Source organism: Lemur catta, chromosome 16 (genome assembly GCF_020740605.2).
Source record: "Lemur catta isolate mLemCat1 chromosome 16, mLemCat1.pri, whole genome shotgun sequence".
NCBI lineage: Eukaryota > Metazoa > Chordata > Mammalia > Primates > Lemuridae > Lemur > Lemur catta.
The window spans coordinates 39040487-39068231 of NC_059143.1; the positions used below are offsets into that span (position 1 = coordinate 39040487).

Sequence of the window (27745 nt, forward strand, 5' to 3'; positions counted from 1 at the left end):
TTCTTCACCTTTTTTGCCAATTCTATCATGCCTTTTTCTGAAGTGGTGCTTTCATTTTTCCCTGTGCTCTGCATGGTTGCAAAGGAAACTATATTTTTCCCTTCCAAAGCCTGCTTTGTTCTGCAAGTCCTGTAGAAAATGGAGCTGCCATCTCAAGTCACATTCACATGCCTAAACCTCACACTTGCACACCAGGATCAACTCTTAGAAGTGCTCTAATGTCTGTGCATCCTCCTCCCCATTCCTTCCTGTAGTTATTAATTCTCCCACTAATGGTAAATTCACCATCGTAAGAGTCAGGCAGACCCAGCTGCTTAAAATCCAACCCTGAGTATATTAATCTTTCTGAGCTGCAGTTTACTCATCTATAAAATGGGGCCAACAATGTCTGCCTCATAGATTCATAATGAATATTATTCTCACCCTATTTATTGCAACAGTTTCTGCTAATACATTTAGTCTTCACATTCATCCAAAGTAATCTTTCCAAAACACATATTTAATTGAGTCAGTATTCTGCTTAAAATACCTTCAGTGGATCTCCATCCCCTACAACATAAATTCTAGACTCTTTGGTAGAGCAAATAGGGAGTTTTATTATTTTATCACTGCCTGTCTTTCTAAGCTTAACCACCTCACCCTTCTCTACCTGATAAATTTCCATTCATTTTTTAATTCTCAGCTCAAATGGCACCTCCTCTGAGAAGCATTCCATCATTTTTCTAGGTATATGTAATCATTTTATTTTCTTATTGTGTCACCTTTTTTTTAATTTTTGGAGATTACCGTGTCGTTATAATTATTCATATTTTTCCCTCTCACTAATTTATGAGGTTCTGCGATAGTCATTTCATATCTCTAATGCTCAGAACTGGGTTTGTTGAGTGGATGGATGGAGCATGGACAGATAGATACACGAATGATGAAGTATGGTGCTCCAACAGTGTCCTTACTTACACAGTCCTAGCAGGGCAGCCAGCAGGATGCTCATGTTCGAGTGTTTTCATACTGCAGCTGCAACTTCCAGACATAGTCACTTGGAGAAGAGAGAGCCCTCGTGTTCCTCTGCCTCTTCTTCCTGTGCTGCTTGGCAACTTCACTCAGGCACAAATGTATCACACACCTGCCTTTGTGGACTATCCAGGTCGGGGAGGCTTTCATGAATCATTCAGTGGCCTTTGAGAACAGATGCTCTTTTATAAGCCACAAAAGACTGCCTCATTCTCCATATTGTGGCTAGCTCTTGGGAAGATCTGGTCATCCAAGAAAGTGCCCCTATTTAGAGAAACAGATTTTTTTTTAGATTTTAATAAAGACATGGATGCATATAAAAATGATTTCTTAGACTCATATGCTGGACATTATTTTTGATTCACTAGAGGCAAGAGTGCATATAAGGAGAACTGGTAAGAGGGAAGACTTCAACGACCACCATCAACCACCATACCATTAATATTATTAAGTCATTTTAATTTTTTATTCTGTTAACAATTCAATTGTTAATCAGAAGTTTCATTCTAAACTTAAGTGAATAATAATTATAATAACCAATAAATTTATTGGGCCTTAGATATGTGGAAGATTAGGACATGGGTGATTAGGAGCAATCGACAAGTTTCCACCAGCAACCAGGTAAAGGGAGACAGACTGATTGTAGTTAGCATCATGTAGGTCAGAACTTAGGAGCTTTTTCTACCTGAAATCTTTACGAAAGAGGTTAACTACTTTCCTGTGATCAAAAGATATTGTTGATCTGTCCAGATCCTTTGGTTCAGTAAAATTCGCCTTTTCAGTTTTGTTTACTCTTCCTGGTGAGATGTTGAGAATGTGAGAATGAGAAGTGCTTGGATACATAGGAGTAACCACTGTGCTTCTAAAAAAAAAAAAAAAGTATATGTATACTTTGATAAATGAAGTAGGATATTTGTGTAAAACTTCTTATTAACTTATGTCCATCATAATGTTCAGGAATCCAGATACAAATTGATCTAGCATAGGGCTTCTTTTACTTTGGTGCTTGCAAAAAAACAATGCAAGTAAACTTTCTTCCTACCTTAGAAGATTGCTTGGCAACTTTTTTTCATCTGTCTGTTGCCAAGCTTGCAAGAGGCTACACATATGCCTCAGGAATCAAGCTGAGATGTCAACCAAGAGCAGAAATTAGGATAAGAGATTTATTTGTTTAAATTGTTATGTCTAAGATGCCCATAGTTTCCATTTTGTCCAGAAATGTCCTAATACCTAGATCCAAGCAAAATTGATAGCACCCTCTTTCCCTCTCAAAGTATCCTGATTTTCATAGTAACTATACAGTCATTCTTTAAGACGGTTTGTGTGTGAAATTATATCTCAGTTTTTAGTTTGATTTCTAACGATTCTTAAAAAATGGATTTGCTTCTCAGCAAGAGTCTACTCTGTTTACATTTCATAGCATAAAGGCAGAAATTGGAATTGCAAAAATCCCCTGTCCCTTACAGTTAAGGAAAAAATGGACAATGGCATATTTGGTTTTCTTGTACTGTGTCTGGTTCAGAGCAACGTACCAAATACATTCCTATCCTGTAAATTATTGCTTTCAGATTTTCTGCAGGTGGCAAATATAACCCAAAGTTTTAAAGAAAGGAAAGTTACAAGGATTTGTTGAACACCAGGGCTCAATATATGGTAGGCATATTAGCTGTATTTAACATTCTATTTTCTCTCAGTCAATGAACTTTCTTTCATGTTTACTTGAAAACAATATGTTGAGCCTTAGGAAAAGGTGAGGAAAGAGCATTAGTTCTTTTCTATTAATAAATATTTGAAATATCCTAGGTGTCAATTTTATGATTTTGCTTCCTGGTTTTGGATGTCTGGATGCCTTTATTTGAAGTCAGCAGTGTTACCAACTGCATGATAAATTGATTTCTTAGAAACATGTCCAGCCTCTAAACATTTCTGAAAAATCATCTGCTTTCAATATATCTCAATATGATCTGTGTGGTGGACAGTAAAACTGTATTCAGGTGGTGTTAATGTGTATTCTTTATCCACTGGTATACAAGACACAAAATCAATGCAATTTCCATCATTATCACCAGAATTATTTTCAGAGGCCCAATTCTAAGATCAAAAGATAGCTCAGTGCTCTGCATCTTCAGAATGATGCATATCAAATATTTTTTAGATGAGCAGTCTGTCCATTTGATTTAGATTATGGGCCATATGTTTTTTTTTTCCTAGGGATTGATTGTGTGGAAGCCACACTGGAAGATCCTCTGTTATCCCCATTCAGGGAATATAGATTAAAGGAAAGATCAGAACTACCACATCTAGTTTCTCCATGTCCTCTACAGATTAATTAATTTTCTTTTTTTTATTTATTTAATTTTTTTTATTTCAGAATATTATGGGGGTACAAATGTTTAGGTTACATACATTGCTTTCCCCTGCCCGAATCAGAGCTACAAGGATGTCCATCCCCCATACAGTGCGCACCACACCCATTAGGTGTGAATTTACCCATCCACTCCTCCCTCCTCCCACCTGCCCAACACCTGATGAATGTTACTTCCATCTGTGCACATAAGTGTTGATCAGTTAGTACCAATTTGATGATGAGTACATGTTGTGCTTGTTTTTCCATTCTATTCTTTCCTTTCTGAACTTCCACACAGAAAAACCAGACTCTAGGGCTGAAATACCAATTGCATTGATCTTTGGCAAGGTGCTGAAAATTTTTTCTCATAGGAAATATTCCTCATCTGTTCCTGTGAGCTACAAGTAAGGATTTGATATAAACATTAATTTTGTGTCATTTTACACACACATTCCATAATAAAAATATAGCAAGGATAATTTAAGTGACATGTAAGAACAAGAAGATAAAGAATAAATTGCATAATAGTATTAAATTAAAAATTTTATATATCATTAACACATTACAAAGCATCCTGTCAATTAGTCACTCATCGCATATTGAGAACACAGCATATGTGGCATTTTATGTTTAGCACCAAAGACTATAACAAAGTGTACACTTCCTAAAAGAGATTTTATTGCTTCTGCCCAGTTTTTCCTCAATCCATAGAGCAAGTGGCAGGGAAATCAAAGAGACCTTAAATTTGGTCCAAAGAAGCATATGGCATCTGCCAAAGGTAACAAAAAGAAAGCTCCTTTATAAGATCTATCCCTTATATAAAATATGAAAGGTAAATCCTTAAATGACTTTATAGTTTATAATATTTTAAAAATTCAGATAAAGTGGGGGAGCATGAAATTTCTTGTTGGGACTTGCCTAAGAGCTACCTAAATAAAATAATATGTAACTATACGTAAAGCATTTGGAATAACTCAAAGACAGCCACAAGCTTCCTCTATTAAAAATCAACCATACGCCCATTTATTTTTCTTTCTGAAACCACTTTCAAAATCTAAGGTAAAAGTAGAAAATATTTGCTTTAGTTACCAAAACTTTCTGGCAGAAATGTTTTGTTTTGTTTTGTTGAGGAAATCATAAATTCATTACTTTTTAGTGTCTAATTCTCCCCCACCCTCTCAATTTCTGTTAGTAAGAAAATATGGATATGGGTACACAATAATACAGTACAGCATTTTTATTTATATTTCGTAGAATTATATTCATGTACATTTTGATCACTTTGTTCATATAAAATCATATTACTAAATCATATAAAAAATACTACCCATTTTCAAATCTTTGAGCCATGTTAAGCTTTATTTGGGGGAAAAAACTGTACACTGAAATTTATTACATCATTTCCAAAAAAATGTTATATTTAAATTTCCATGAATTTATTTAGTTACTTAGAATTTTAATCTTGAAAAATGTTAAGGATTTAATAGAGTATACAAAAAACAATTCGGGGATTTTAAAATAAATGTCATTGTGGAACATATAATCATTTATGTCTGAATATAATACATTATTTTTTATTTGTATGGAGGTCTTTTCATAATACTAAATAAATGGACAACATTTTTAATCAATAGTGATTTTATAAAAAAGGGGATTAAATTATTTTTAAATTTTTAAAGTAAGTTAAGAACCATCTGCAGTTAGCTAATATTAACCATAAATAGACTAGTATAGGACGTGATTATAATGAACCAACATTACCTGTCATGGCAGGATCCGTATCTAATACATCTTTTTGTACTACCCCTTCCCTGAGGATCTATGACTATGCCTTGCATATAGTAGGCATTTAATAAATTTTGAAAGAATTATTACCAGTTTTATGCTTCATTAATAAAATTAAGACCTCTGGGATGGGCAAGTAGTTTATATCTTTGCATTAACTGACTTTCACTCCAACCATCTTCTAAATTCTAATTAGTCCTCTGTTTCCCTGTATCAGTGCTTATGAAATTAGCCAAGGCAATTAAACACATTCCATAGCAACAAGCCCTTAAAAATGCTTTGGCATCTAAGCAGTAACACCCACATCCTTTCCTCTTTAGTTTCCAGTGTCTCTTCACTTGATGGCTTTGTGGTGCTTGCTTTAAAACAGTGAGAGAATATCTTTTTTATTATTACTTATTATTATCCCATAAAGGAAGCCTTCCTAAAATTTAAAAGACATTTTAGAGAATGGAAGTTAACAGCACACAAAATTGAAATTTTATTCCTATGTCTTTAGATCAAGAGATCCCAGGTTTATCAACACCCTAGGAATGGATTTTGTGTTTCCCTGCTGAAATGGTGCATGAAATCTAAATTACTATAAATCTAATCTTGCTTGTCCATGATACCAAATTTCTTAAAGTACTTTCTGTTGGGCTTGTTAAGAGTTACTCAATTTCCTTTTGTGGTATCAATCTAATTAGAACCAACAAAATGTTAGCCCGTATCAATATGCTGTACTCTACGGGCAGAATGCCCAAGTTTTAACCTGTCCTCTCTTATTTAGAAGCATTACCAGAGTTCCTTTATCCTACCCAGTGATCTGACCTGTATGACATCTGATTGTTTTTCTATCTATTGAAATTCACAATGTAATTAGTAGCCTTGCTGTATCTAAGAGACACTGTACCCATACAGCTTTATGTCTAAGCAGTATACAGATGTGCTTGTGGGCTTGTTTTTTTCATCCTCCCACAAACTAGCAGGGAGAGTCAGAAACTTCATTAAAAAGCCATTTGTCAGGATGCTAGAGGAAAGGAAAATCCTCCACAGGACGTCTACCTAATTTCCAGCTGATCCAGGATTACTCCCAACAGGAACCATTTTATTGCTTTACTGGCCTAAGTGATGAGGTTGTTAGCGTCTCTTCTGGCTGACCGCTTTGCCATCTAGCTGCTTTCAGTTGCTGGAAAAAGGCATCTTAATATTCATATAGAACTTCTGTCTCGCTTCTATTCTTCCAACATAGATCTCACAGGGTCCCCTGGGCAAAGCTTATCCTCTGCTCACTGAAACCCCAGATGTGTCAGAGTTACATAAACAATGCATTTGGAAAAGGGTTAGACTTACCCATATTTTAGTCAGCCCACTAAAATTTTCAGAATTCTGCTCATTTCAATTGCTTCTCTCACCACCACATCCCCTGCCCTACCTGCACACACATGAGCCTCCATCTTCACAATGACTCACAGTCATTGGCCCAGCAGATTTCAAATGTGCCATTTTATGCTGAAGACGTAATGTAATTGGATTAGTTTCTTTTATTGACTGTTGGAAGTTTGACATCCTAACTTTAGCTCTAACTCGATATCAAAAGAATTTTTAAAATCATGAATGTACAGTTAGTGAACAGGATTCTAAGTTGTTTCTTCAAATCTCTTTTGCAAATAAAGCGATGAAATCTTGCGAAAGGTTTAGTAAGAGGACTGTTTGTTATGCAAAAGAATGTCACAGGATCAGGACTTGAAAGTCGTAAAGATGAAGAAAACTGAGATCTATAAATGTGAGAAAACAATCTGTGTTGTTGTAGCTGACTGCCCCAGTTGGATTCCTTTCTGTCATCCACTGATTATAACTGCTCTCAGAAATAGTGATTTTAAGCAAATGAACTGGAGAATTAGCTATATTCTGGTATGTGTTCACAGATAAATTCAGCTCTCAAATGTTTTCCTGTAAGTAGTCTAGAACTCAAAATCTAATCAAATACTTACAGTTCTACAAATACATCAATAGAAAAAAGGATCACCTGTAGTGAAATACCATTAATTACATTTTGGATGACAGTATAATTATTTCTGGTTAATTCGTGGCTCTATACTCTTAAATACTACTTTCACAAGTTTAAACACTTAATGGAAGGTAGTGTTTCCAATAACAATACTGAAGGAGCCTTCTTCCTTTCATGGTGCATTTGTAGGAAATATTCAGATGGTGTGGGTTGTGACATACCCCCCAACTTCTAATCTAGTATCTCATTCCCATGTACCTTGTTTGGCATATAACAAAAAGAATACTTAAAGCCCAGTTATAAGCTGAAATGTGCTTCCCCTTATAAGATAATAATGATAATTTTCCACAGTCATGTCAGATGGATGACAATATTGGCAGGACCTAGGAGCTATGACCTACAACATTTCTGTTACAAAAAATTTAGAATAACAGCATTTAGACTGAGACCACCGTTGTACCTTCTTTTTGACACTTCAATAAGAATATTGGAGGAAACAAAAAGAGGCTAGAGATGGCTTCTCAGAGAAAAATTGAATTTAGCCTTGTTAAGGGATTCTATTTTTGTGATCAATTTTTTCTCACACATGGAATATAACATTTTCCCGCAGGTATGAGGGTATTAATATTGTCAGGCTTTCCTGGAGGTGGCCAAAATGATCTGTTCAGTTATTGTGTATTTTCAAATATTTGTTATTTTTGTCTGTTGATGTTGTTTCCTTTGTGCTTTCATGGTGTGTATCCACTGACACTCCGTCGTGCTTTCCTAATAAACAGGTCGTCATGGAGATGGAGGTTATTGGCCCGTTGATACTAATTTGATTGATAGAAGCACCCTAAATGGTAAGTATATAAATTAGTTTCTGTTGAAATAGTTATATTAATTAAATGTTTAATTCGAGAGTATCTAAGGCAAATATTTTATTGACTATAAGTGCCAAGAACCCTGGACTTAGGGATTTGCTGGAATAATAGATGAGGTTATCAACAAACCCATAGTGCCTTTCACCAGGAGATCATGCCAATGAGGGTTAACAGATGCATTAAAAAAACAAGAGAAGCCCAGCACAGAGCATCTTATAAATGATACAAAGCTGTTAAATACATTTTAAATTTTAAAATAAGATTTTAAGGTATTATAAAGTATTTAAAACATTTGCAAAAATCTAATTTTCTTTTTTAAGGAAAGGTGATATCTAAGATTGATAGAACTAAAACCCACCCAGTTTCATAAATTAAAGTTACTGGTACTTTTTGTCTGCAGAGTACATTTATTTTTCAAAATCCTCTAGCATCTTATTTCCCACCACCAAGCTAAAGATATTAAATATTCAACATACTATTGAAATCTCTTGTGTGTCTTGGCATTATGGCATACTTCTTTACCACCTATTCCTCACTGTGACGTCAGCACTTCCCCAGTCTGATGTTTCCTAAGTATTTGTATGTATCACTAAACGGTATTATTTTACATTTTTATTAATTTATAAAAACGGTATCATACCCTATGGATCCTGCTGCAATGTGCTTTCATTTTTAACTTTGTTTTCCAGATTTATTCATGTGTTTACGGATAGCTCTCATTCATCTATCTTTGCTACTGTACAGTATTCTGTTTTATGAAATAACAGATTTATTTATGTAACCATTTTAGCACGTTTTCCTGAGAAATTGGACTATTGAACAGATAAATTTCCATTTGGGTGGTTTCCTGTTAAAAAATTCCAGATGGGAATCCAAAATTGTGATCTAAAAGTTGTTTGCTGAGTGTCAAATTAGAATAATGGGGTGAGTTAAGTGATCATTTTCTATTATAGGCTATGATAATCTAATGCATCCATTTCCCCAAAGAGGATGGATGTGTGTGTGTGTGTGTGTATGTGTGTGTGTGGAGTACACCAGATGCCTGAGTCAAAGGTTTAATGTCCTCTGTGTCCTCTATCCTCTGGCCAATGATAGACTCAAGAACATATTTTCACTTTTTGACTCTTCTTTGCTAATTACCTGGCATACCTTCCTCTGCTCTTAGTGCCTTTTATCCAACCAGAAACAAGTGCAATTTCTTATGTTTAAGCTTTTAACCTTCTTAGTCCATTCTTGCTGCACCCTCTAGCCGTGTCCCCTCACAGTGGAAGGGGCAAGCTCCTTCAGGGCAGTCAGCAGGGCTGCACCCCTACAACCTAATTACTTCTCAAAGGGACCACATCTCAATATCATCATAATCAAGATTATGTTTCAACATGTGAATTTGGACGGACACTATCATTCAGACCATGGCCGCTTCCTGAATGCTTTTTTGACCAAAACTCTCTGCGCTTGTTCCCGGCATGCTCTCTCCAGGTTGTTCACAACTTATTGTCTCTCTCCCTTCATTTAAGTAACATTACTTCCCCGCGTAGGTATTTGAGTTTTAGGGACTTGTTGCAGCTAATGGTAGCCCCTGACATACACAACAGGCAGTCTGGGGAGCTCCCCAGATTGTAATTTAACTTAAGCCTGGGCTATTACAAGCAAGTCAGCAGAGGAATCTGAAAACTCCAGCTTCCTAGTTAAAATTTTGCTAATGTCTTAAGCTTTAAGAAGGGGTACATTTTCCATTTAAATGTGCAAGTGAGGCCTTTGAGTGATAAAACTCCAGTCCCACCCCACCCTTAAAAAATAGGCTGCATCAACAAGAACATTTTAAAGCTTGAGTTTGTAAACCTTGCATACGATGAAATTTCATATGTCTCCCCTTAGAGTGACAGAATTATAGAGGTTTCCTCACTCTCCCTACACTTGCTGGATTCATTCTTCAAAGCATTGTAACAGAATAATGGCTTATTGTCAGGATACTCAGGCCAGCTGCAAATAAATTTAGACCTCACTAATCATTTACTTTGTCTTACAGCATGCCACTCTTTTAAAGATGCACTCTTGGAATTCAAATGAAGAAAAACAAAGCTATAGTTCATGTTTATTTCTGTAGTTGGAAGTCCTTAATTAAATTGTAGAAATGGAAGAGGCTTCCTAAATTATTTTCTGATGGCAGGTAGAATCGAAGCTAATATGTGCTGATGTGGTAATATTTTCCTCTTATGATGCATTTAATTTCAGATTATAGTCCACATTCTTAACACATAAAAATCTTCAACTTCGGAAAATGTGTTTTGTAGCTTATATTTGTGTGAATGACAGCAACTATGAAAATTACTTTTGACATAATCCTGCTTTTCTCATTGGGGAAGATAAAATGCCAATTTCCTTTTGTTGATAGCTCTGTCTACAATTTGCAAAATCAGTTTAGCAAATTTGATTAAAATCTATAAACTCCATACATTTTTTTTATTGACCTCAGCCTTTAAAAACAAAGTTAAACTTCACAGATTTTAATATTTTGGCACACCATTACTAATCAAAAATTAGATCACCATTATTAATTAATTTTTGAATGTTCAGAATCATAGTAAATGCTAAGAAAAACTTGACATATACTCTGTTGGAGTGTGTGTCAGAGAAAAGGCCATATTTTACCCTCTGTTTCTGAAAAACTGTTGTATTATTTTCAGAATTCAATGACATTTTAACTACTCTAAATGTGTACATAAAGCTCTTTCTGTTTCTATGAAATGATCATTCTGAGAGTGCTAAACTATTAGAACACACTCAACTCTGTGCTCAGCAGACATCTTAACACTAAAAGAAAGATTCGGAAATAAAATTTTGCAGTCATTTCCTGGATAAAAAGAAAAGAAAAAACTAGAGAGATTTGTGGTCTTAGACTAGTCCAGTGATTACAAGACACTGTGCTCACCTATCATTCATTCATTATCTATCCCAAAAGATTGTAAGAGTCTCTGTGTAATCTCAAACCCCAGGTTCTAGAACTGACTTTGCCTGCGCTTGGTGCTGTGTGACTAATCAAGTCGTTGAAACTCTGGATTTCAGTTTTCATAACATGGGAAGTGTTAAACTAGAGCAACACTTCTTAACCTCAGCACCATTGATACTTGGGCTGGATAATTCCTTGCCATGGGTGCTGCCCTGAGTCTTGTAGGATGTTTAGCAGCATCCCTGGCCTTACATCCGCTGCATGCCAGGGGTATCTCCCCTCCCCCACACTGTAACAACACAAAGTGTCTCTAGACATTGCCACATTTCCCCTTAAGGGGCAAAATCTTTCCAGGTGAAAACCATTGGGCTAGATTACCATTCCCTAAAGGTTCAGGATAAGTGGGTCCCCTGAGAAGCTCTGATGAAAAAAAAAAAGTGTCCCATTGTCAAATAAGCATTGGGAGACTAGTTCGGCCCCTTCCTTCCCTCTGGCCAGGCCTTTCCCTTCTGTTTGAACAGTGGAGGACTCAGCCTGGAGAGAGCTTCTCTGCTTACTCACAACCTCTTGATTTTGGTGATCTCATCCCCTCCCTGAGCTTTGAATTCCATCCATGTGCCAACTCCCAAATTTATATCTCCAATGCAGAGAGATATGTGTTCTGGCTGCCTTGTTACCATTTATTATGAGGTCTCCACCCTGAAATATTCAAGACTGAACTTTCCCTCTTCCCTTTCTGAGGCTTCTCTTTCACCTGCTCCCTCATCTCAGACATAAGGACTCTTGCTTAAGCCTGAAAACTCCGTCCTTCTTTCCTCTCCCATATCCAACCCATGCTTTGATCATTAACTTGCAAACTATTTTGTGTAGCCGCCCACTTTGCTTGATTGTAAAAATATTGCCATCATCTCAGTTCAAGCTATCATCATCGCTTACCTGGAGAACTCCAATATTCTCTCTGCTTCCACCACCAAGCCCTCTCCGTACAGCAGCCAGAGTGGTCTTGTTAAGACAAATCAAGTCTGTCACTCCCTTGCTGAAAACCCTTAAAGGATCTGTGATGGCATTTAGGATAATTGAATGTGATCTACAAGGCCCTGTGTGACTGGGTCCTGTTTTTCTTCCCAGCCTCATTGTGCGCCATCTTCCCTTTTGCTGCTGATGTTCCAGGCCCGTGTCCTGCTCTCGATTCCCTTATAAAGAAACAGGAACTAACTCCTAACAATACCCCATGATTCAGCCTAAATGTTACTTCCATGATGAGGCCTTTCCTGCGCCCCTGCCAACAACCATACATCTTCATATTATATCTGTCTACATGAACTTTTCCACTTTCTCTTTTGGCACCAATTATAATTGTAATTTTATACAGGCAAACCTGGTTTTATTATGCTTTGATTTGTTGAGTTTTTTACAAATTGAAGGTTTGTGGCAATGCTGCATTGCCCAAGTCTATTGGTACCATTTTTCCAACAGCATGTGTTCACATTGTGTCTCTTTGTCACATTTTGGTAATTCTTACAATTTTTCAAACTTTTTAATTATTATAGTATCTGCTATGGTGATCTGTGATCACTGATCTTTAATGTTACAATTGTAATTGTTTTGTCGTGCCACAAATTGCTCTTACATAAGACAGTGATCTTAATTGATAAATGTTATATGTGTTCTGACTGCTCCACTTGCTGGCCATTCCCTCATCTCTCTCCTTTTCCTCGAGCCTCCCTATTCCTTGAGACACAATTTTGAAATTGTGCTAATTAAGAACTCTACAATGGCCTCTAAATATTCAATTGAAAGAAAGGGTCACGTGTCTCACTGTAAATCAAAAGCCAGATTTAATGCTAGTAAGGAACACATGCCAAAAGCCAAAATAGGCTGAAAATTAGCCTTCTTGCACCAACCAGTTAGTCATATTGTAAAGGCAAAGGAAAAGATCTTAAAGGAAATTAAAAGTGCTACTTCCGTTGACACACAAATGATAAGAAAGTGAAACACCCTCATTGCTGTAAAGAGAAAGTTTCAGTGGTCTGGAGAGATCAAACCAACCAACAGATTCCCTTAAGCCAAAACTTAATCCAGAGCAAGGCCCTGTCTCTCTTCAATTCTATGAAAGATGAGAGAGGTGAAGAAAATGCAGAAGAAAAGTTTGAAATTCGTAGAGGTTGATTTATGAGATTTAAAGAAAGAGGCTATCTCCATAACATATATGTGCAAGGTGAAGCAGCAGGTGCCAATGTAGAAGCTGCAGCAAGTTATCCACATCAAGCTAAGATAGTTGAGAAAGGTGGCTACAATAAACAACAAATTTTCAGTGTAGATGAAACAGGCTAATTTTGAAAGAAGATGTCATCTAGGGCTGTCATAGCTAGAGAGGAGAAGTCAATGTCTGGCTTTAAAGCTTCAAAGGACAGGCTCACTGTCTTGTTAGGAGATAACACAACTGGTCACTCTAAGTTGAAGCCAATGCTCATTTACCATTTCAAAGATCCTACCTAGGGTCTGTAAGAATTATGCTAAATCTACTCTGCCTGTGCTCTATAAATGGAACTTATAACAACATATCTGTTTCCAGCAAGGTCTACTAAACATTTTAAGGCCACTGCTCAGAAAAAAAAAACATTCCTTTCCATATATTACTGCTCATTAACAATAACTTAGTCATTCAACAGTTCTGATGGATACATATAAGCAGATTAGTGTTGTTTTTATGCCTGCTAAAGAACGTCCATTCTGGAGCCCATGGATCAAGGAGTAATTTCAACTTTCAAGTCTTATTATTTAAGAAGTACATTTTGTAAAGCTATAGTTGCCACAGATAGAAATTCCTATGATGGAACTGTGGGAGTAAATTGAAAACCTTCCAAAAAGGATTCAACATTCTAGATGCCATTAAGAACATTTGTGATTCGTGGAAGGAGATCACCATATCAACATTAGCAGAAGTTAGGAAGAAGTTGATTCCAACTCATATGGATAACTTTGAGGAGTTCAAGCGATAGTTCAGTCTTTACTAATTCACTGTTTATGACAACTTTATAAAACACAACTCCTGAAAATAACAAAAATTGACTGCATCCAAAGACACCATTGTACTAGACTTTCTTAATTTCCTGTTTAATGTCAGATATTCTTTGATTCAAAATGGAAAAATTAATGAAAGACCTTGAATGCCAAATTTTAAACTTATGATAACTTTTATGAGGAAGTCATAAGGGCTGTAATCAGATATTTATAGTGGGAGTCCTCATAAACCCTAACTCTCCCAGGCAAATGACATCAATCTAATCTCACTTGTGCTGAGCAGAATCCAGTCATTATTTTTTTACTTGAAACATGATGTATTTCTGCGTGGAAAGAAAGAAACAAGGGTAAAAATTTAAATAATTTTATCTTACTACGTTTTTGAAAATGTTCACAAGATATGCTGCTATATATGATTCAAGTTTGTCAGAAATGGTGAACTGTTAAGTCGTGCTAATAAAAATGTGTAAGATTCCCAACTATCTCTCTTGTAAGTTCTCACATAAAAGGTTAATTTATTCCAATCAATTAATTTATTAAACACAGAAAGGGCATATTAAGATACTACTGTAAAATAACTTTTTAAATAATAAGTAAAACTATGACAAAGTTTTGACCTTTCACTGCTGGCTTCATTCTTTTACGGTAAATGTAAAAATTACTTCAAGGAAATCTTATTTCTTTCATTTATAATCATAATTTTTTTTAACAGAAAGTCCTATTTAAAAATTTTTGGTGAGTTCCTTTCTCTGAAATTCAAATTGTATCAGAAGTGCTTGTTTTTCCAATAGTAATGAATCAGCAATAATTTATGTTTTGGTGACTACCTTTTTTTAAAAAAAGCAATGATTCTTAGGTAACTTGTCAAAAGATATTTTGATTTTTGAGACAAGTATTGGGCTATTATATTAATTTGTGAGAAAAGGTTGGTTTATCTTTCACACTGAGTATTATTCCTAAAAGCTTTGTAGTTTGAAAATCCACACTGAAAGTATCCTAAATGGCATGGTAGATTATTAATTTAGGCAACATTTTATTTAATGCTTCAGTTGTATAATATTATTATAAGTGTTTACTGTGTCAGGCATTGAGGTGGTTGCTGGGTATGTATTTTCTCTAAGTCTGACAGTGACTATAGACAATAAATATTATTATTCTCATTTTACAGATGAAGGCACTAAGGTTCAGAAGCCCTAAATATGTTGCTCAAGGGTTAGTGAAAACTAATATAGGTTGTAAAAGAAAAATAATCAAACCTAGGTCTACGAAAACATCCAAACTCATTAGTTTTTGTACTTTCTAAATTGATTTATGAATAAAATCATAAGCTAATCTTTACTTTTTAAAAAATTTATAACTTGCAATGACAAACATGACATAGAACAGAGTATTTCTAATTGATTGATCACTGACTGAAGGTTGAAGAAAGCAATATAAAGGGTCATTAGCCATTCTTGTTTAGATAAGCAATTTATCACAAATGTCTTTATTATTCTGTTATTTTTCTGCCCAAATATTTTCTACCATGAGGTACCGATGCAACACAGGTAAACATTTGTGTTAGGATTTCATGACACTCGTTTGAACCCACTGGCTGCTTTTAAGTTAGATTCGTTCACCTTTGACAGGTTGAAAACCTAAATGCACTTTATTGATACCATCTTACAAGGAATTTAAGTACATTGTAAATGATTGGTGTCAAATAGTTTGTCTTTCTCAGCATCAGATAAACAGTATTTCCTCATAAGCCACAGCCTCTCTAGCTCTTGTCACTTTGGAATTCTTATATTAATAGTACAAATTGCATCTTTCTTCCACTTCCACCTTTCCACTGAATATAACAGCTTAATTTTTTAAGTTAAGATATAGCTCACATACCAGAAATTCATCCTTTGAAAGTGTGCAATTCAGTGGTTTTAGTATATTTATAAGGTTGTGCCACTATCACCATTATCTAATTCCGGAATATTTTCACCACCCAGAGGGAAACCCTGTACCCATTAGCCAGTCCTTCCCCATTCAGCCTCCTCCTCATTGCCTGGCAAACACTCATCTACTTTCTGTCTCCATATATTTTCCTATTGTGGATATTTCATATAAGTAAAACCATATAATATGCTTCCCTTTGTGTCTGGCTTCTTTCACTTAGCATAATGTTTCCATGGTTCATCCACATTATAGCATGTGTGAGTACTGCATTTCTTTTTAGAGCTGGATAACAATGCATTATATGGACATATCACACTTTATTCATTTGTCAGTACATAGATATTTAGGTTGTTTCCATATTTGGCTATTCTGAATAATGGTGCTATGAACATTCCTGGACAAGTTCTTAGTGCAGATATAGGTTTTCATTTATCTTGTGTAGATAGTTTAGGTCTTTCCTTTCATGTTTCATTGCTTTCCTCCCCCTCACCCAGCTTCAGAAATGCCCAGAACAATAGGAACTCTTTATAACTCTGAGCAAGCTTGACGAACACCCACTGGTACAACTTCCTAAATCTGAACTCCATTTGCCTGTGTTTTCCCAGAGCCCCCCATTGGACAGATGCATCCCCCACATGGCAGTGTCACCCCTCAGAAGAACAGCAACCTGCTTGTGATCATTGTAGTCACCGTTGGTGTCATCACAGTGCTGGTGGTGGTGATCGTGGCTGTGATTTGCACCCGACGCTCTTCAGCCCAGCAGAGAAAGTAGGTAACAGCTGGCTCCCAAGCAGAAAGAAGTCACCATCTTTTTGGGTTATGTTTTTGACAGCTCTCTTTCTGTGTTCTTTCATAACTCACCACATTTCCTTATCTCCTGACCCTGGCAAAACCTTACCTTTTGTCTATTTCAGGCCTTTGGTGAGGGCTAAACTTGCAGATTTAATAACAAGCAAAGCCATTGGGACCGACTTGCATTTCTGTTTGCTTTTACTTTTCCAGACTTCTCAGTTTCAGGCGAGGGCAGCTGTTCCTTAAGTAACACTTGGAGAATGGTCTCTACCACACTCTTGCTTATGGGCCTCTCTGCAATCACATACAAAAGGTTGGAGATATGTGTTCCTCTATAAGTATTTATTTATCACTTTTGACAAGGAGGCCTGTAGGCAGTTAATCAATACTTGTTGAATGGATGACTAAATATAGGTACCAAACCCAATGTAGTTACAATCCTATGGGGTGTTTAGTTTGGAGGCAGTAGTTAAAGAAGATGTCACAGAAAGGTTGGATACTTGTCCTTGAGGATGCATCAGAAAAATAAGAACAAGTGGTGTGAGGAGAAGGAAAGAGAAGTTTAATACTTAGCCAGCAAAAGAGGAGGATGGAGACTCCTGTCTGAAATGCTATCGTCCTAATAATAAGCAGAAATACAGAACTTTTCAAGGATGGGTTCTCAGCTTCAGGCAATTACTGTTCAACTGTGGCTGGTGATTCTAATCATCCCATCTCTGCTGAAGACAATCTCATGACCTCCACCCAGGGCCTCCTTTTAGCAGGTCTGGGCTAAGCCATCTCTTTTAGCAAAAATAACAAAAGACTTACCCTGTCCCTCCCAACCACTGGCCTGAGGCAGGGATGCAGGTTTTAGTTCTCAAAAAGGAGCCAAGGATGTTAAAGAGAGAGAAAATATTTTTGCCCTGGTTTTCCAGGCCATTCCCTATTACATATTCCCCACTCTCAATTTTACACTTCCGTATCTATGGCAGGAGGGGCAACTACTCTGTTACAAAGAGGAAGTCCAGAGATTCAAAATGGTTCAAATTTCCTTCCTGAGGTTAATTGTCAGAGATTAAAAGTTTAAATATCTTCATATGATGTAGCTCTAGATCCTAGTACATACAGAGAACATTACATCAAAGTATAAAGTTTAGAATGAAAAGGTGGTTTTAATCCAGTTTATCTCCTTACAGCAACATCCCATTACCAGCACATTAGCCTTGGGTCAGCCAGTTCTGGGAGTTAGCAATAATCTCCTGGCCATTCTCTGCCTCTTTGACTCTCTAGCCCTTTTCAAATACAGCCTGATGTGCCTCTTTCAGCTACACTCTCTCACTGGGTTGATTGCCATAGGCTCTTCTTGTGAGTTTTTGTTTTTGTTCTTTTGGCCTCAGGCATGGTGCTAGGTCTGAAACCTGAGGCATGGCCCATAGGTGGCTAGTTTGACAACTATATACTATACACATGGCTGGACAAAGATTCTACAGCAAATAATTTTCCCACTTCTTTTGCTAATAGCTTAGGCTTTCTATTCTAAAAAATCTTATAACTCTAGTTGTTGATCTCTAGAGTATTTTCCAACACTGTAAAGTGAGATGTTTAGAAACAGCGTAGGAGAAGAGGTCCATACTGAAGAAAGTGAAATAGGGGTATAGACATAGTGTTTGTGTTTAATTTGTTTCTATAGGAGGGCAAATTTTATATTCAGCTGCAGTTTTGAAATTGGACTATTTGGAAGCTGATAAGAGTTGGTGTGCTGGGCTCAGGTTTCCAATGAGAATCCTAATAGAATGAGCTTAACTGGGCCAGCCTGATGTGTAAGCATTGTGGGAAGACGTAATCACCCACAGAGCTTCCAGAGAGCTGGGCACTTAAATAAGGATTTGGATGAAAAGTAACTGGGTAAGGCATTACTTGGTGCAGTGTTCCCAGGTTGTGCAAACATGGAATGGTAGAACATCAAGACAGCAGGTCTCTGAAGCAGAGCTGAGGATTCACATAAACAGAGGTGAAAGGAGGCACCGAAATCAAACTTCACCTACTTTATGATTGTCTTTAAAACATTGGTGCATTCACTAAATGAACTGAATTTAACTAAGCTGGCTATCGTGGGTTAGTGTTTTGATTTTCGTGATTTATTTTCCCATTGTCATTACTGTAAGAAGAGTGTTTGAGGGTTATATTGATCTGATGAACTGGGTTCCTAGAGATATTTTGTTTCTCCACAGAGAAAACACCAGTCGTCTCAAGGCCTGAAAGTGGGATTTGACACCATGTTGAGAAACTCTCAAATCATCTTAAATCCTCTACCCTAAGCAATTTGGTAAAAGCTTAAAGCTTTCATTTGGAAAGGGTAGTTAGTACCCTGGGTATGACTTGTTTTTAAAATTAGGGAATGAATTAAAGAATAAATGATTCTGAATAATAATGAATAAATAAATGAATAACTGAAAACCCAAAAGAAAGTCAATTTACAGCTGCTCACTTAATATTCACTTGGTTTTTCATACTTTGTTTTATATAACAGACTCACTGGCATTTATTTTGTTCTCTTTGTTTACATATATTAGCAGAGAGAAAGAGAAAAAGAAAATTTTCTCCTTTATTTCTGAGTTTTAATTTTGTTTTTCTTGAAGACCCAAATCCCCAACATCACCACCATTGACCCCTTTAGAACAAATTGAGTAATACAGGTGAAAGAAAAATCAATTCCAATCTGAAACAGAAATAAAATCCTTTATAGGACTCTCAGAAAAAAAAAATGTGAGTTTAATGTAATTAATAAGGTGAAGTAGGAAACACATTCATGGGCTTCTTTGATATCTCTGTCTGGGAGTGCAGGAGAATGTAAGTTTTTCTTGGTATTTTGTTAGGGAAGTCGAATTATTTCCAATTGGATTGAAACATTTTTATGGACTATCAGTAATACCTTATTCAAGTTAGTGTCTATGCATTTTATCCATTGGTTTATAGTGTTTTAAAATTTATGTGTGTGTGTATTTAATAATGAGGCAGGCTATCTGATTCACAGTCTAGTGGGTAAGATTTCATTTTTATGATGTAAACTAGCTAAAAAAGTTAGAACCCAAGTTCTAATTTTGGTTCTACTACTTTTTTTTTTAAACTAAGTATGTCACCTAAGAGAAGCCCCTGAATCCCTGGGTTGCAGTTTCTTCAAATATAATGAGGAAATAGGACTAAATACTTTCTTTCTATCATCCCCTCTACCATTAAAACACAGAAATCCCCCCATGGAATACCACTAAATTATAGATTCACATGGTAGCATTTGGCTTTCAATTTATATGAAATAAAAAATAATTTTCCATTTCTTTCTAGATATTTATTAATTTAAAAATTTTATGAGATTATAGTAGAATATTATAATACAGAAAAGTTATGTTTTATGAAAACTCCAAGTTGATGGAATTTTTTTTCTGTGTTTTTTAATAGGCAATAACATTTTCCTGGCCAACAAATGGATCACATGTTATAAGTTAAAATTTATTTATAGATACCAAAGACAAAATAGTTGACATGGAGCATATTTTGGAAATTCAGTACACATGGTTATTACACTCTAAGGAAGTTACCTGGATAGGTGATCAGCAATATTATCTGAATACATTAAATTTATATATATAAATAAATCACAAGGTTCACTTGACAGAATTGCTTGCTGGTCAGCTGAGCCTTCTGTGTGATTTGACATGTGCACAGCAAGTTTTAAAGAGTAGCACACATTCAAATCTTGACAAATAATTATTTTCAGGACTGAGGATCCAATATTTAAGCTCTTCAGTGAAATCTAGTGTATTTTAACTACCGTACATCACTTTCACTGATTTTCAACTTTTTAACATTTTAATTGTTTTTCAGTATTCATTTCATAGGGATTTTAACTGGCAACTACTTCGGACTTCAATATACTGTAATTCCATTTCAGAAAATACAGATATATTTGAGCATCTAGAATATGCTCTGGGTTTCTAATATAAGTTTTTTGTTTGTTTGTTTGTGTTGAATAACAGTTAGTAGAATAAAAATAATCAAGTTAGAGAATTAAAAGGCTAGAAACCTTGGGGAAATATTTGATTGGAGAAAGAGGGGAAATATTTATACTTCCCAATATAACTTCTCCTGGTTAACTTGTAATGAATTCTTCACACGCATTTCAGGCTTCCTTACTTCCTAAAGCCTTTCCTAAACCCCCGGTGGGGCAGAATGTTCCTGCCCCAATATCCATCAGATCTTGGGCATGTCTTTTGGCCATTGGAATTAGTACAGAGCTATTTATTTGTTTGTCTCCTGTGATTAAATCTGGAAGAGGATACCTAAGCACATAGTGGGAACTAATTTATTACAATGTAGCAAAAGAATCTATAAGATGATAGTAGTATTTTAGAACTTTAATGTAAGTTGCATAAAATGGACACTCAACCAATGTTGGTTTTTACCCATTCCCATCCCAAACATACTGATTAAAAGTGGAAAAGAAAGACACTCCCCTTAGAGTAATAGGTTATGTATAAAATAAGAAACAGACCAATAAAGAACCAGAGAAGAAGCTTTCAAAAAATACTTCCATGTCAATAATGGAAAATTCTTATTATTCAATTCAAATAATCATTGCATCCTTAGTATGTGATCTGCATCATAAAAAGGAACAAATCTGATTAATATTAACTCATGAGCTAAAAATCTTTCTGCAATGCCCCACTGACTTCTTGATATTATTAAGTGTTTCTGTTGGAGGTAAATCCTCCCAGGATTTGGTCCCTTCTACTTTTTCAGCCTGACACCTGCCATGCTCCCGTGCATTCTCCTTACTCCAGCAATGCAGAAACTCCCAGGAACCACACCATTTTTTATTCATTGACTAAGCTCCCAATGCCTTACTCATCTTTGTTTTGTAGTACTTAGCACATTTCTTGACACATAGTCAATGTTCCATAAATATTAACTGGATAAATAAATGAATGAATGTTGTAAAACAATGGATGATGTTAGAGAAGTGAAGGAAACAGAATTTGTTCCAGTATCACCAGAGGAATTGGATTATCACAAAGGGAGCAACTGGACAGCTCATTAAGAAGCAGTCATTGCCAGGGTGTGTGGTATAGAGAGAGATGAAGAAAACAGTTCAGATATTCTAAGATTGCATTGACTTAAATGGTCAGGAAGGCTCCCTGAAGGAGAGAGAGAACCTTAAGGAATAAGTAGTTTGTAAATAAATAGGATTGTGAAGGCATTCTGGGCAGAAGGTAAATGAATAAACAAACAAATAAAACAAAAAATAGAACACTAGTACTTGATTATGCTAGGAAAGCTATGCCATGGTATGAGAAGGAGAAAACAGAGAGCCTTGGAGGATTCTTTGCTTTGCCTTTATTCAAGAATACATGGGATAGGAAGACACTTTCCTGTTCCAAAGCTATTTTGGAAGCAGAAAGATTATTGGTACCTGCGGGAAAAGATGTAGTGGGTATTTGGGGGGGGGGGGAGACAAACAGGTGAAATATTCTATACCTGATAGAAAAGCTAGCTTTAAAACAAAAGAAAAAACCAAATAATTCACTAAGACAGTGCTTGTCAAATTTTAGGTGCATCAGAGTAACCTGGAGGGCTGTTAAAACACAGACCACTCCCCACTTGCCCAGGTTTCTGATTCAGTAGCCCTGAGGGGGCCTGAGAATGTGCATTTCTAACCAGTTCCCAGGTGCTGCTGATGCCTCTGGCCCACGGACCACACTTTTGCCACCACTGCACTAAGAGTGTCTGCATACAAATTGTGGAGATTCCAATAGTGAAACAGAGGACCCGTGAGCTGCAATGAGCAGTAGTCATGTCAGCAACCAACAGATGGGCAGAAGGTCAGGGTGACACCTGTTCCTGTAGGTTTTAAGACAAATTTCAGACAATTTAGTTAGGAGCATATGTCAGTTTTATTACAAACCTGCTGTGGTAGAGGTGAGGGGATTGGGGTTGGCCTCTCTGAAGCCAAGGATTTCTCTCTTGGTAAGACACATTATAGGACACAAAAGTGGTTAGAAAGTCATTAATATAATATATACAGAAAGAAAATGCAGTCTGTTTAGAGACCTTTAGATTCTTAAATGACAGCTGGGTGAGTGAGTAGCTTCTAGGAAATGGTCTCAATATATTAAAACCCATCAGAAAAATGCCTATGCATTTTACCAGGAATCATAATTTCTTCCCAGACGGAGGTTTTGAAGCACAACACACAAAAAGTTCTGCCTTACCCCAAGTTTGAAACCATTTTTAAAATAGAGGACAGCTGGGGATGCGTGGTATTGGAGTCAGAGGGACTGGCAGATGAATGAATGAACGAAAAGGAATGGATATAATCAAGGGGAAACCAGAATTCGTGATTTATTATGGGTTTCAAAAATCATTTGGGTAATACTCAGACTATTTACATATTGAGTTATCATGAGGCATCTGACTGTGCTGTCCTGGATTTGGGAATTGGTACTGTGGGAAGTCACATAGATGCTGGGGTTATTTAGCATTTTGAACTAGTAGAGAGAAAGTTAACATGGTGAAACCTCCCAGTTTGAGAATGACATTACATTCTTCTATGAAGTTACCAAGGATAGAAAAGAGCAATGTGTGAGTTGCAGATGGTTTCCTGTGGGCAGGTAAAGTGTACAGAAATGAACTCGAGGAATGGATGGTTAGCAGTGAGTTATCTTAGACACAGGAAAATGATCTAGGAGTTATTTCAGACCATTTTCTAGATACGCTCCACAGCAGTGAGGAGCTGCTACTAGGAAATCAGCAAAATGCAGGTAGTTGTATTTTTTCTCTATAAAGCTACAAAATAGATATTAAGTCTGTGGTTCTTTGTCTCCTGCCCTCATCAGCATGCTTCAAGAACGTCAAAAAAGAAATGTTATGGAAAATTCAACAAATCACACCACCAAACATTTATTAATTGCCTAATATTTACAAAGCTGCTTATTCGGCAATTGGGAAATCAAAGCCACTCTCAATGGCTTTGCATAGGTTACAAAGTATTTTCACTGAGAGCAGCTTGTTTGAACCATGTAGCAACCATGGAATGAAGCTATCATAATAAACTGTTCATTGCAAATTAGGGAAATGGGAAGGAAGTCCTTCTGTGGACTTCGTCAAAGCTAGATTTTAACCATTTGCATTCTGTCTTACAGGCGACATTATTTTAAAAGAAGTAGAAGTTACAAGTAGAGATTTTTAAAAATTATAAAAGCTGTAGAACAGGGGTCAAAAACTATCTCTGAAAAGGGCCAAATAATAAATACATTGTTTAGGATTTTCAAGCCATATGTTCTCTGTCACAACTATTCATTTCTGCCATTGCAGTGCAAAAATGAATGAGGGTGGCCATGTTTTAATAAAACTGTATTTACAAAACCAGGCTATGGGCAGATTTGGCTTGCAAGCCATAGTTTACTCACCCCGTGCTATAGAGAATGGCTAGCATGAAGCATCATGCTACTTAGCATGCATGCAGGGAGCCTTTGAATCTCACTAGCCCCAAGAAAAGATTATCACCAAAAAAAAAAAAAAAAAACAAATCTGTGGTTGTTTAATCCTTATTCAGGCAAATAAAAGACACATGAAGCACATTTCAAACTGTGTTTTTCTCTTTTCAAAGGATGGGTCTCACTGTGTTTGAATCTAGATACTTTAGTGACTCCAAGGCAAAAGTGTTTTATTCTCCGAAGAATGTCCTCTAGCGGCCTTTTGTTTTTGAATAGCAAGCTTCCCAACTGCACACTAAATTATACAGCTGAGGTATAGACTTTATTCTAAGCCCCGATCTTAGCTGTTGGCACAAGTTCTGCCCTCTTTATTTCCATTTGACCTTTTGATGCAACTCCTTCATTTATCTCCTAAACAGATGTTGCAGTCAGGTACCTTATGCCTAGCTCCAAAGATTGGCATATGGCTCCATCCAACCCATTGTCACCTTGTGCGTGAATCTGCAGCCAGGGAAGCTTGAGTGAGGAGCTCTCTGGCAGGCAGCCGAGGCCCTCTGGACTCAGCACCGCATCTCCTATAATGCGGTGAAGCTCCAGGGGAGAAGAGGAAAGGCAGCCAAGAGTCATCTGCCAATTCCTGGGTTTCACAGGGCTCCTCCTGGGAGTCCTTTTGTTTCCTTCGCTGCTTCTAACTTGGATTGATGGAGGAAAGAAAAGGAAGTGCTGCTGAATGGAAGCTCTCACTTTTCCCTTCTAACTTTGTTCCATAGGAAACGGGCCACCCACAGCATTGGCAAAAGGAAAGGCAGCCAGAAGGACCTCCGACCCCCTGATCTTTGGATCCATCATGAAGAAATGGAGATGAAAAATATTGAGAAGCCATCAGGCACTGACCCCACAGGAAGGGACTCTCCCATTCAAAGTTGCCAAGATCTCACACCCGTCAGCCACAGCCAGTCAGAAACCCAACTGGGGAGCAAAAGCACCTCCCATTCAGGTAATTATCTGCTCCCTGGCATCTGGGAACACGCCATTTTGAGCCCACAAGAGAATTTTCCACTCCTCCTTCTGCGGTGGTATCTTTCTCACCACCTTGAATATCAATATGGGTCTTTTATCAATAGTTAAAATAATCCAATATAAATTTCATTGATTAACCAGCTAAATGTCCTTCTCCGTTATCCTATTACCTGTCTTTTATAATTTTAATTATTTTTGAAACTTCTAAGAGTTTAAAAGCAATACAGTTGGGAAACAGTGACATGTGAAGCCTAAGTGAATTGATTGCTTTTAAATCTTAAGCAAAAATTTTTTTCAAGGCAATACAATTTGAAGCCAGTATATTTTTTAGTTCCCTATTTCTACAGATAATTGAAAGGTGATTCTAAATCTGCTATCAATTCTTTATGTTAAAAAATAAGACAGAAGACACTTGAAGTATAAAAAAATCAAATATTCTGTTACTTTCATTACCATCAAAATCAACCGTTGTCCCTGTACAATCACATTATATGATCACCAGCCTGTCTTGATGGAGTCTGTTTGAAAGCTGTTATTATACAAAGTGATCTGAAGAAAAAAGCCTACTGATCAGTGAATTGGTTCAGAAAATCACTGGTGTCCAGAAATAACTAAGAACGTTAGAAAGTGGTTATAAGATAGTTCACTTTTTGTGGGTTCTCATATTATCTAAGTGCTTATAGGAAATAGAATAATCAACCAAATACTCTTTAAAAAATCCTTGGTCTGCTCATGATGTGATTATAGAATGAGTAGCTGCTATTTTTAAACTGAATTAAAATGTTTAATTATTTGAATGTGTGACAGTTTACTGTATTCTGTCAGCTCAGAATTGCATAAATAAGAAATTCAATTTCTTATTTTCAACCGTGGATTGTTGAATTTGCTTTTTCTAGCCCTTAAATGATCTCTTAGGTAGCTTCCCTAACTTCTCTGTCACTTTCAGTTATTTCTTTTTTCTTTCTTTTTAATCCATGGAAACATATTGAAGAACTTTCAGTTATTAAAGGGCAGTCTAGTTCTGTTAAAATCTTTAATCTGAAATTTAATTAAAGATTCTCCTTCCTTTTGGCCAGCTAGACTTTTGGCTCTGGGGTCTGGAGGAAGAGTCTCAGTTTTGTTTTGTTTTGTTTTTAATCTTCCAGCACCTCAGAGTAAAATGGAGTGGTGAGGTAAGGCAGAAGGATGGGGACACAGTCTGTTCCAGAAGCATCTTTGCACCTATCTCTGCCTCTCCACTCTTCCTGGGTCTGTGGGGGAAGAGGGATGAAGTGAAGAGGGGAGGGGAGGATGGAGGGAAGAAAGGACTGTTTCAGATTCTGCAGTGCTTTTCAGGACTCATGGTCTGGCTTCTGTGTGGTATCCACATTCTGGGTCTCTTATGAAACACAAGCATGATTCTTTATGGGATCTTGTGGGATTCCTCCATTGCCCAGTTCTTTGATGTGAAACACCAAGTCAGGGATTAGCACCACCCCACCAGGCATAGCTCACCCTGTTACCTCATGGGGTCTCTGGTGGGCCACCACACTTGGGAAAATTCTAGCAAGAGGACTCAAACCTGACCAACTTTCCACATGTCCACTTGGCCTTAAAGAATCCCCTACATCCTTACCAGGCCCAATGGTGAGAGCATGGGCTCTACCACCAGCCCTCTCTCAGCCCTGCTCTCTTCGACTACCTTTTCCTCTGCTTAGATGGACACCGGGTAGACCAGCAAGCCTGCTGCCTGCACAGGCTTCCACCTGGGGAAAGAATGCAAAACAGATCTCCTTTGCAGGAACTTCCACGTTTTACAGGTGATTCCTCTTGCAACTTTGTTCTTGACTCAGGAAGAGGAGAATGGCTCGAGGGAAGAGAATTGCCTCTCTGCCCTCAGAAGGTTTTGCCAAATGACTTCTAGGACACCTCCTTGCCTTTTCCCTTCATCTTTTATATAATGAGATGACATTTGGGGGCAGCCATACTAGTTTTGATGTCTCTTAACAAGTCCTGGGAGAAGGTTCAATCCCAAATGATGGCCGTTTTCTTTAGAATGAGAGGGTAGTTATGCCAGTTTGGCCTGAATTTGAGGATCTAGTTGCCAATTTTGTAATAACAAGGAAGGTAGACCTCAAAATCCCGCAAGTTATGCTTTATATTACATTGTGTTCATTGTGTTCTTTGTGTTCTCCTGGTTAAAAGGAAAAAACTGAACATTAATGAATGGCATTACCAAGAAGCATTGTATTTAACAATGGGGTTTCTGAGTAGGCAATAACTTTGTAAGGAGAGGTTACTCTATGTTAAGTTCTATGATTGGCACTTGTATACATTATCTAAATCCTCATGAAATACTTTGAGGTAGGTGCTGTCATTCTCTTCATATAATAAATGAAGCAACTAAAGATAAGAAAGGTAAAGTAATGTGCCCAGATTTCAGAGCTAGTATCAGCCAGCCAGGACCAAAAATCCATCTGATGTAAAAATTCATGCTTTGCTGATCCAATTTCAGTTAATTTTTACAATACTTTTATATAAGTGCTTATCCTATTTTCTGCCCATGAAATTAGCTCTTTGGATAAA

General features: G+C 36.8%; 1 protein-coding gene across 1 annotated transcript in view; it reads left to right on the forward strand.

Annotated features, from left to right (window-relative positions):
* DCC (DCC netrin 1 receptor) overlaps nucleotides 1-27745 on the forward strand; it is a 987982-nt gene that overhangs the window by 908364 nt on the left and 51873 nt on the right. Inside the window, exons 22-24 of the mRNA XM_045528069.1 lie at nucleotides 7910-7975; nucleotides 16502-16664; nucleotides 24931-25157. Coding sequence (XP_045384025.1) covers nucleotides 7910-7975; nucleotides 16502-16664; nucleotides 24931-25157 — 456 coding nt within the window. The remainder of the gene's footprint in view (nucleotides 1-7909; nucleotides 7976-16501; nucleotides 16665-24930; nucleotides 25158-27745) is intronic.